At 37.4% G+C, this 11,769-nt stretch overlaps 2 protein-coding genes across 6 annotated transcripts in view; both read left to right on the top strand.

The window, feature by feature from the left end:
• Positions 1–706: 706 nt before the first annotated feature.
• Positions 707–9,264, top strand: cxcl14 (chemokine (C-X-C motif) ligand 14). Of its 2 annotated transcripts, XM_034207344.1 has the most exons (5): positions 715–811; positions 947–1,010; positions 2,751–2,856; positions 7,084–7,197; positions 7,730–9,264. In XM_034207344.1, exons 2-5 carry the CDS (start codon positions 947–949, stop codon positions 7,743–7,745), a joined length of 300 nt encoding a protein of 99 aa, XP_034063235.1. In that variant the 5' UTR covers positions 715–811; the 3' UTR covers positions 7,746–9,264. The 2 variants fall into 2 exon arrangements, with proteins under 2 accessions (XP_034063234.1, XP_034063235.1); XM_034207343.1 differs by having other exon boundaries at positions 707–1,010.
• A 1,361-nt stretch (positions 9,265–10,625) lies between these two features.
• The window catches only part of fam13b (family with sequence similarity 13 member B), an 82,684-nt gene continuing 81,540 nt past the window's right edge, over positions 10,626–11,769 (top strand). For 3 of the 4 annotated variants that reach the window (XM_034207315.1, XM_034207316.1, XM_034207310.1), the window contains exon 1: positions 10,626–10,886. The gene's annotated coding sequence lies outside the window, so the exon portion shown is untranslated. The remainder of the gene's footprint in view (positions 10,887–11,769) is intronic. The other variant, XM_034207311.1, reaches the window with a different exon arrangement.

The raw sequence follows: 11,769 nt of genomic DNA, 5'->3' as shown, positions 1-11,769 counted from the left end.
TCAGAAACGACTATTCTATGTGGCCATGGTAACCCCGCAAAGTGCTAATGAACTGATACCAAACCTGGACTTATCAAAGATATAATGTAAAACTCATTAACTCTGTCAAAACGTGTGCCGTAAGTGTTGACCAACATAACTACACAAAAACAACTAATAGAGCAAATACATTCTGTTGTTGTTGCATTCAAACTATGTGCAATGTAGCCAATGTTCCTATTATGACGTTGCTCCACTTCCGGATAAGGTTACCGTCAGTTTTAATCAGGACAGAAGCGGATCTGTTACAACCTATGGTTACAACATAAACTGGTCCACCACAGCAGATGTCACTCTACCCTCTTTTTGGGGAACAATATGCGAATTTTCCCCTCCTACCTCCCTCTGTCCCTCTCCCTGTTCTCCACTTCTCCCTCTCCGGCCACAAGTGTTTGTTCGCTGTCTGGCCGTGCATATTAATGAGGAAGTGACAGCGGGCTGCTTTTAAAAGAGCAGGCGTGAGAGAGAGAGAGAGAGAGAGAGAGAGAGAGAGAGAGAGAGAGAGAGAGAGAGAGGAGGAGAGAGAGAGAGAGAGAGAGAGAGAGAGAGAGGAGAGAGAGGAGAGAGAGAGAGAGAGAGAGAGAGAGAGAGAAGAGAGAGAGAGAAGAGAGAGAGAGAGGAGGAGAGAGAGAGAGAGAGAGAGAGAGGAGAGAGAGAGGAGACAGGAGGTTCATCCAGGCTCAGGACGCACAGACGGAGTTCCGATCAGCTCCAAGGAGACTGAAAGAAAGCACCTCCTCAGCTCCTTCACTTCTGCACCCCAACAGACACTGCATGTGGATTTTATTTCGAAAGACTTTTGTCGATTGATTTTCGAGGAATCTGAGTTTAGGAATTTGTTTTTAAAGAAACATTTGTGTTTGTTTGTTTGTTTGTTTGTTTGTTTGTTTGTTTGTTACCTTTGAAGATGCATCGGTGCACGGTGGTGCTGCTTTTGTTAGTGGTGGCCTTATACGTCTTTAGCGCAGAAGGTAAGTTATTTTTGTTCAATTTTAGTAGAAGTTTATATTTGTTTTTAATTGGAGGTGTTTTGCATGGAAGATGTGGTGATGTAACTGACTAGCAAAGATTGGGTGGAGACAGATTTGCCTAATGTACTTTGTTGTTGTGTGCATGAACGTTTAAAAGTAGGCTAGTCTTTCCATCCAGAGTTATTCTAAAACAAGAGTAAAGTTGATGCCAAAGATCCCCAAATCTCCAGCACAGTTTTGGAAAACAACAGCCTAGCTTAAGTGTCTCAGTCTGTTCACTTGCATACTTGTGCTCACAAAAACACTTTATGTTGATAATATGCCACCTGCTGCATGCAAACTTGTAATTCAGCACTCTTTGAACAGCCTTATTTTACCATACACTTTTATAAAAGTAATTATGAATACCATATCACAGGTTACATCATATTATTGTACTTTGAAAACTATGGTCTCAAAATGAGCCTTGACCCAGCAAGCCTTTTCTCCCCTGAACACCTCTCTGGGACTCTGTTTTTCTGGCAGGACAAGAGAAACTCACCATGTAACTGAAACAATTTAAAGCCAGTTTTCATGGGGCCATGTGGAGGAGGAGGGGGGGGGGGGCTGTTGTTTTTTGTGAATAACATATTTAATGAAAAATAAATGTTGTACTTAAAACACCTGCTAAACTTAAACATTATTGAAATATACATAGAGGAAGACAACAACTTTTAAGGAAAAAAACGATGCATGTGTTTACAAGGGCAATTTTCTGTCTTTGTCAGCTCTTTTGAAAGCAGATATTGCTCAAATGCACTCAACCAACTTCATAGTGTTGAGCAAAAACAAGAGAAACCAACAAACCAATAACTTTCACTCTGCTACTCTGTATTAACTACATGGCAGGATATACAGTCAAGAAGAGAGAGGCTCATACCAAAATGTTATATACGGTTAGAATTAGAAACCATAACACACAGGATGGATACATAACCTTCAGTATTATGAGTTTGTGTAGTCCGGGTGTCTGTGTGAATCCTGACAGATTTAGTGGTCGGGGTGAGGACAGTTAGACGTGATGGATGAAAGAAACCTTGGACTATCCAGGTCATCACCCGTCATCACAGATATACAACCAGGAAAAACTAATTTCCTCTGCCTTTATTCTGCAGCGTAAAGTCACAATGACTTGAAACCTGCAGGAAGGTGTTAGGCTGAAACAAATGTAGATACAAATATCTAAGAGGTGTGTTACCCAAAAGTAAAATGAAGAGGGTTTTTTCCATTCAATCCACAGGTTCTCTCTGTTTACCTTGAATCCATTCAGTGTGAACTGCTGCATTGGATACACTGCTATTGTGATAATTGGACAAACATGTATTTGGAAGTGGCTTTAAACGTATGTTCAGTACAACATTTGCAAACGTTTTACATGCAAATTAGAATACAAAACCTACTAATTCTCATTCAGCCTTGAATTATGTATTTATTCTTATTTTCAACATGTTTCAATGCGACCTATTGTACTATTTTGTACATGAACTAAGGAGTTTGTTAGGAGCCGTTTTTGTAAAGCCTTTGATGATTAAATATACAGTCAAATCACACCTACCTCCTGTCTGTAGAGGTAGTGTTTAGTCTAACTGTATTCATTTGTCGGACAAAAGACAGTTTCCATTATGTTTTAAACCCCCAGTATTACAAGTTCATTGTGTTACTTGTGTCAGTCTGAATTGTGTGTGTTTGATTTCTCTGCAGCCTACAAGTGCAAGTGCACCAGAAAGGGACCAAAGATCAGATACAAGGATGTGCAGAAGCTGGAGATCAAACCCAAACACCCGTTCTGCCAGGAGAAGATGATATTGTGAGTGAGACATTTCATCTCTTTCACTCTCTCATTCTTCCTTTCTGTAAAGCTCTTTCTCTCATCATTTCCTTTTATTTCTTCTCTTTATCCTTCATGTCCTTTATATGATTTTTTTCTACGCTCATGACCTCTTTCTACCCATCTTCTCTATGTTTGTTTTTCTCTACTCCCCTCCCACCTTTTCTCTTCCAAATCTTCTTCCCTGTGCTGGCACGCACTTACATGTCACAGTATTTGAACCTGTTTGACTCCCAGGTATACAACCGTGACTGTGCAAAGGCCATAAGAATATTTGGCGTCCGTACAGGCTTTATCAAAACACTCGCCTGTGCTCAAAGCACTTAGGAGTATTAACAGTGTGATGACTAACTGATGATTTAGACATCCACATGCTGTCAGGAGCATGAAAGTATTTATACGTTGGAAATGTGGGGAGAAAAGAAACAACTCTTTCAAGAACTTTAAACAGACGACAATCTAATACGAGCTTTAGTGGAATTTCCAGGCATTTAATGATAGAATATCAAACAGTTTATATCCTACTACTCATATGTTGTGTTCAATGTATACATCACATACACATGCATCTTTGGTGAGATACGATAAAATATGATAAACCTCTATTCATTACGTAAGAGTAAACATCCAGGATTGGACAGGTATGATTTTGCAAGAATAATTAGAATATAAATAATAATGGAAATGTAAGTAACAGTATAAATAAAAATAACAACAATAGCATTATTTAAAACTGATTATTTGGTACATTGTGCCATATCGAGTATAAAATAAAGACCAAAATATTGTATTTGTTCACTTGTCTTCCCCTCTATTTTTGTTTCTTGGAATTATTGCATCTCAATGGCAGGGTCAGTGTGCAGTTTTAGCATATTTGTTGATCCATACCCCTATACTCTCACTCTGCTGTCTGACCTTTGACCCATACAATCAGAGCTGTAGCAGACAGACAGCTAATATGTTAAATGTTAACGTTAACCAGCTTGATTGTTTGCTCTCTTCCTCCAGAGGGATTCAAACTCAAACCCCCCTGCGGCACTCCGATAGAAAACTTTGAATAAATAACCTTTACAATTATTTATATATACAGTCTATACTAGTATATCATGTTTACAATGATCTTGGTTCATCTCCTGCGAGCTGAGTCTCAAACATAGCTAGAAATGTGAACTGTCATTTCCTTGAGGGATTCATTTGAAGTTTCATGTCAAAGCTTCATGGAGGAACTGCAGATGGGATGTTATGTCAGCCTCCCTGGAGACCGTGTTATGTCAAAACTCTGCTGCCATCTGCTGGCAAGTTACAAAACCACAGAGAGAACACGATGTGGTCAACAGCATTGAGAACCGTATTCTGAGAATGTGAAATATATCTTGTTTTGGTTTGTTTTAGGGACAAAAATGAATTTCTGTACATCATTACATTATAAAGTGAAGACTTGTTTAGAGTAATGTATTAAAGTGGATTATAATGTTTAAATAAGTGTCCAAGGAAAGGATGTAGGTCAACACCATGAGCCCGTAAGAGAAGGAAATCTTTGTTTGGGCTTTATGATGACATGTTTAGACTGAGCACTGACTTAACTCCTAATGTTTAAGATATTAACTCTACAATTGACAATAAATCTATGTTCATTTTTAAATATTATTTTATTATAATTATTATTATTTATGTTTTCTTCCTTCTCATTTGCTGCTTTTAAATTTATAGTTTAACTACATTTCATCTTGTTGTCTATGCCCTGAAATAACATCATTTCTTAAATGAATATACATTTTTTTAAATAAATAAACATATGTGCTTAGTCAAACTATACTATGAGACTATTCAAACATTTAGTTTGGGTAATCCTTGTGTTGGGCTAACAAAACGGTGCTAAGAATTGTGTGTGTGTGTGTGTGTGTGTGTGTGTGTGTGTGTGTGTGTGGTTGTGTGTGTGTGTGTGTGTGTGTGTGTGTGTGTGTGTGTGTGTGTGTGTGTGTGTGTGTTCCACGACACAGCCAGTATTTAAGGCCTCTATTAGCATGAGATGGGTGAAAAACTAACCTTAGCGGGCTCCGGAAAGCTCCAGAAAGAAAGAGAGCGGGAGATAAACGAGCGAGCGAGTCCCCCTCTGGCCTCTACTGCGGCCATTTGGCTTTCTGAGCTCAGTTTGGCATTCAGAGCGCCCTCTCCCCAAACTGCACACAAGCCCGGAGCCACAAAGTATCCCTGTTTTCTCCGAATTTCTCTTTTCTTCTCTTTTCCAATCAGTCTTTTAACTACCTTTTTTCTTTCAAAACATTATTCACCATCTTTTCTTTTTCCTATCACATTTTTTTGTTATTGTGCCCTTTGTTTTTCTAGCTGCCTCTCTAATAATGCCTCTATTATTTACATTATTAACGGATATTAACATTACAAGAACAAGCCCTTCAATCTCTAGAGAAGTAAAAGTATTATCAGCAAAATTCACTTTTTATCCAATAAAAGTTATGCAGGATAGTCAATGAGTGTATACATATTATATTATATATGTATAACTTTTGTTGTTGCTATGAAGATGAAGCTTATGTTTGTTACAGCAAAGTAACTTGTTGCAGCTGTCTAATACATTTGATTCAAAATAAATGGATTATTTCCCCTTTAAATGTGAAGTAGTGGTTTAAAGTAGCAGAAAATGGAAATACCCCAGTAAAGATCACTTTCTTTCTCTTCCCTTTTGCCCTTAAATACCTCCTTTAGCTTTTTCCCTTCCTTCTCTTCCTGACTCTGTGCTTATGAAACATTTCACAGACCAAATTAGAGCCAGTGTCTGCAGTCAGCCACCCAGGTGAATGACAATGAGGAGGAACTAAAGCAGTAATGAGGATTACATTTCCCCTCTCTATGGATAAACATCCTGTGTGTGTTTGTTATTGCAGCCTTACAGATATAAGTCCATTGGCATGCAAAAGCACTTTAATGTTCTCATGCACTCAAGGCACATTTCTTCACTAACAAAGCACGTACCGCTGCCCCTCAAACCCACACAAAGGGACTGAATGAGCAAGAGAAAAGATGCAAAACTCTTTAACTTAAAACCTTATAACCACTGAATGCTGTGTTTTTATTTAGAGACAAGTCTTTTCTCCCCCAGTCAACTTATTAAGCATTCATGGTTTGGCGAGCCTTTGAGTGTGTCACTGGATGGAGAGGCCCCACGGCATGCTGGGTGTTTTTCCCACAATTCACTTGTTTGGCCTGAATATGCCACATGCGGGCAGACTGTCTCTACCATTGCCTTTAGCAGAGCAACTGATTCAATGAGCTTGGATGTCACATTTTTAAGTGGCAGCTCCATAATATTACTGCTTTGCCAAGTGGCTGTCGGCCCTGTGCTTTTCAATGGGAGGGCTTTTAACTGCGGGAATGTTATTGAGGGCGATTTACAATTGAATCTAAGATTTGCTGCAAAACATGTCAAATGTGCTACGTTTTGATAGCCTCTATTCAAAATAAATCAGATTCCCTTTCAGATCATTTAAATACCCCCTTAAATCTGTATTTCTACTTGATTTGGTTCTTTGAAATTCATTCAAAAACATTTCTCCTGTAGCTGGACTCAGACTTCTCTCAGACTGTTTAAGATTACATGGTTATGTATTACTCCAAACATATAATGCAGCCTGATAAAACTACCTTATGTAGCCGAATGATTGCACTGAATTTCAAATTTATATTGTTTAATCTCCACATTTTCTTTTCTTAAACATATAACTTATGTCATAACCTGTGCAATTCCATGACATGCGAACACATTTAGATTTGATGTTTATTGCAATATATTTTGGTTTTCAACAGTTTACTAATTCATTATAATGTTGTTATTCTCTCATTGTTGCACTATTCATTCAATTCAAATGTACCTGTTGTGACACTTATAAATTAAGGATTACCTTATCTTATTACGGTAGCAAGCATATATTGCTGTTCCAGTTTAATGAGTGAATATTTGACATTTGGCTGTTATTAGTAGAATAATGGTGTATAATATTGTGTTATTATTTGAGATGTTAAGCTCCCTTTGAAGAAGGCTTACATGAATACAAAAATAAATATCTTGCCCTCTTGAACCTTACATTGAATGAAATGGAAATGCATAAGGTTAAACATTATTTTAATATTTTTTAATAATAATATTTATAGTATTCTTTTTAACATATGTTGGTTGTTGTTTCCTCTCAGTGTGACGATGGAGAACGTGGCTCGGTTCAAAGGGCAGGAGTACTGTCTTCATCCCAAACTTCAGAGCACCAAGAATCTGGTCAAGTGGTTCCGCATCTGGAAGGACAAGCACAGGTAAAACTCTCATAATTCACGACAAAAATAGATACAATATTTTGTATGCTTGAGTTTTAATTCCTGGCATTTTTATTTTACATCCTATAATTATAATATGTTGATTTGTCTTTCCGGCTGTTGTATTTAGCTCTATTCAGCATGTACTGCAGATTGCAAAATAGCAGACTCCACCAAGGCTGTTTGTGAAAATAATGTGTGTACCTTCCACCTGTTGAGAATCTGGTTCAAACTTTTATGGTGTCTTCCTTGGCCTATGCTGCACCCTTGACCTTGTTTCATATAATCAGACCAGTTGAAGTGCAATCTCCTCTCACCTTTCCTCAATCACAGGGAGGTCAGAAGTCAGGGTTAGCTGTATCTTATTGAGTAGAAATAACATTTTCTTCCACCTACATACACAACAACATAATAACAAGGAAATGAGACCAAAGGAAAACACCTTAATGGAGCATGCTAGAAGGAAGCTAAAGGAAACACTTATCAAGAGTATTTCATCACAACAAATAACTATGTTTTGTTTCTTCCTCAGGGTGTATGAAGCCTAAACCCTCGGCCATCCAGCACACATGGATCAAGTGAGACAAGAAAAGACGATAGTACCACCACGACTGTTTTTGCGGAGTACAAGATGTTATCTACAATCAAACTGTACTTCTTTCCTCTTCTGCCTGAGACCTGTCAAGCACATTAAGAGATATCCTTAGTTCTTATATACATATGGTGTTGGGCTCGTTGTAGTCGGCCATCACTGTAGTTACAGTCACTCACTACTCCAGTCTCTTCAACTGTAGTTAAACTTGTCCAAAAGTGGACGAGACTCCACCATTTGTGTTCAGTTGTTACTTAAAGGGATTTGATTTTAGGTTTCTTACAAAGTTAAGAATGTGTAATTCTGAAGAAACAGGAAAACTTTCCTTAAGAAAACACAGTGGGGGTATTTCAAATGTTGCTTTTTTAAATCCTCTGTATTCAGTATGACAGGTAGGACATTTGTACAAAGCCAACATTTAGGATCTGGCGTTTAAGAGGTTTTAGTCAAAATGTAGCCATAACTTTTCTCAATGTGATTCTCTGTATTCGCAGAGGAGCGGCAGTCAGTGTACAGTTACCTATAATACAGACGTTTCTATTGTTCAGTCAGATAGAGGTGATCTACCCTCGGCGCCCATTGTGTAAAATATTATCTTACTAACCGGCAGGGTGTAGTTTCAGTAGATGAAAATACAAATATCAGATGTGTGTGCCATTTATTTGTACAGTACAATCTCTGGGTTGGAGTACACATTTGTTTTTAAAACGTATCATATCATTAATAATTATACTAAAAAAGCAATTCTGACAAATAAGCTATATCTGGCAGGGGATACCCGGACACGACTGTGTAGGATTGATTCATTTTGGGGTTTCTTTTGACAACAAGCACTATACAGAATATGTTCAAATTCATCCTTCAAAATAGGCTTTACATTGTGTCATTCTGGTATGAAAAAAAGCATTTGAAGGCGTCTGAAATACTCCTCTATATACATTTTAGTAATTTTATCTATAGAAAATCACAAAATATAGTACAACTGTCTCTTAAAATCCTACATTGCTGTTCATACTCTTTTACATCTTATTTCTTTTATTAGATCTGAACAATCGAAACATGTTATTATTCTGTAAACTGTTGATACACTTGGTTATTATATAGACTGCTGGGTGTTGATTTGTTGCCATGGAACTGAATTCACACACGAATATATATCTGCATATATACAGAAACAACACATTTTATTTACATTTTAAAGAATGTGCATTTCTCTTGTTTTATATCTGATGTGAACAATATATAAAGAAGCATTTTGTAAATGGACCAGTATAGCCATATGTTAGTGAGAAGGATTTCTCCTTAAGACTTTATAGTGTCATGTATATTGTATTACTGCATTATTAGTTATGTTTTTGCTATTTAAAACTTGGTTTGGTAACAGAAATTGGGAGGGGGAGTGTTTGGTCTGACCCAAGGGAAAATATTGAGTGTAAAAACAATAAACAGAGCAATAAAGTGTCTATAGAACAGCTCCTGTTTGCATTCATTCACTGAAGTAACTTTTTACAATCATACAATTCTGTTTCAGATGTGTGAGGAGGAAGATGTTTAACATCAAGTGCTGTGAGACAAGCAGTCCACCAGGTGGGGGCAAATACCAACCGATATTTTGTTGAACAGCAGGCAACAGTATTATTATGCATAAACATTTCAGCCGTTGGGATTTAAAAGTGAATGATTGTGCATATTAACATACAGATTCTAAAGTCACTTTCCATACAAAAAAGGACACCAATTCATATTGGGGGAAAAAAAGGCAAAATAATAATATTTTCTAAAGTCAATCATAAATGATATTTGTGCATTGATCAAATCTTGAATCATAGAATGGTGCGAAGTTTCACAATATAAACAAATATTGATTTTTTTTTAAAAAAAGGGTTCAGGTAAGTACACACTTCAGTTGAACCAAAACCAAGCCTCACAAAGCGTGTTTAAGACTGACATAAAGACACTTTCGCGATATCTTAATATATTAAAATGTTGATGTCACTATGGCAGCTGAGCAAACTCGTCTGCAGATGAAGACGGTGAGATGAAGATTATCTCTATCTGATTATATTAGAATTTTGAGAAATGTAAACAAGTTCAATTGTGTATAAACTGTATGCGTTCTTCTAAAATAATTGGTAAGAAGCCCCTTTATTAATCCAAATATAGGGGTAATTCGGTGTTAATACAAATTTGGAATCAATATGATGCCATGCCCTCTGTCAATCAATACCTATAAAATGGTTGCCATAAAAAGCTTTTCCTCTGGGCGTGATAACGATTTTTTTCATAGAATGTATAACATATGTCAATACCATTTATCATCACAAGGGGTCTTGCTCGCACTTTTTTAGGTTACCTACTCTACATACATTGTGACATAAAAATGGAGTTGATTAAACTAGTCAATAACGACAACACAAATCATTATCACAGATAATTAAAGAAACAATTATTTTCAAGATTCAAAGGTTTGGTTTTCATGTGCACAGTAGCTACAGTGTCGTTATGGCAATACAAATGTTTAGTCCCAAGCTAATTTAACAATGCAATATGAACAACACATCAACAATAAAATAATAACAAATAGTGTGCAAGAGAATGTTGCACGTGACCAATATACTAAATGCGTAGGAAGATGTCAAATATACTAATGAGCTACAAACAGAATGTTACATAACAAACTTTACATGTAGTAGTAAATACACATGTGAAAAGCAAACAGATGAATGCTTGATACTTAATTATCATATGTTGTGTCTGATAAATGCCACCGTCTGCGTTTCTGCTGTCTGCAAGGCGGGGTCAGTATTTGGCAGCCGTCCCCCGCTGTGTTGCTAGTGAGAGAGGCGGGGCCAGTATTTGGCAGGTTCGTCCCTTGAGGGTGTGTAGACCAACTCGCTAAGCAACGACCTGCAAACGGGCATCCGAGCAAACAAAACAGGAACCACATTATTATCGAGTGTCTTTGCAATGTTCCCGACGATATTTCTGCACCGTCTTAACTGATTTCATCGAAGTCACCGTCTCTCCAGACATCGGCTACAGAAAACAAACAAGAAATTAATGCATCTTGCTGCGCGGTGCTGTTTGTTTTGACCTGGTAAGATATTGACTGATTAGCTTCCCTTTGCTAACAGCGCTTCCTCTGGTTCACTCACAGCATCTCAGAAGCTAGCTGCTAGCATGCTAAAGCTAACTGTGTCTGACGCTCTGTGTTGTCTTTTATGACCAAATATTTCCTACGTGTTTGTTTTGAATTTACGTGCTATATTGGTGTCTTGGTTTAGAGGCTAACATTGAAGTACACAGTGGTTGTTTTAAAAGGTGTATTAGTTTATTTGTGTTCATTGGGAGCTAGCGGCTAACGGCTAGCTACGGAGGCAGTTCCATCACATCTGTGGCACCTCCAAAGGCTCAGCGAGATCACTCGGAGACAGAAAAGGGGAAAACTGGCTTGAATAATTAAATATTTATGTTTATCATAGGTTTTACAAGCAAAACTGAATAATGCCACTTGTTATCAGTTTTGGCAGACATTTAATATTGTTGTCGAATACAAGTATTTATTATTTTTCTTTTGCATCCGGACTGTAAGACACACTGTAAGACGAGTGTTTTTTGATAATTCAAAACCGAGTAAAAATACACACTTTTGTCTGAAAGGGCTTTTGAACTGTCGCCGGTAGTTTCATTTTCTGCTCATAATGTTTCTGGAAAGCTTCCTCATTTGCACAGATGCTCCAACAGCTCGGTTGTATTAAACTGTCTGTGCAGGAATGTTCTGGTGTTTTCTGGCAGACAGTGTTTGCCATTAATCTGTTCTGTCTGTGCTTTTTGCTGGTGAATAGATTTTCTGTGTAATAATTGTGTCAGACACGTCGTTTTAAAGGATTGGATAGGCTGACTTTCGTTTCTGGGTTATTTGAAATCTTCTGCTCATTGAATAATCGTATCTGGCCATTGCCCTGAATGAGGACGGTTTG

Source organism: Gymnodraco acuticeps, unplaced genomic scaffold, assembly GCF_902827175.1.
Source record: "Gymnodraco acuticeps unplaced genomic scaffold, fGymAcu1.1, whole genome shotgun sequence".
Lineage (NCBI taxonomy): Eukaryota > Metazoa > Chordata > Actinopteri > Perciformes > Bathydraconidae > Gymnodraco > Gymnodraco acuticeps.
Note: the sequence above shows the minus strand (reverse complement) of the source record. Positions and strands in the feature narration are given on the sequence as shown.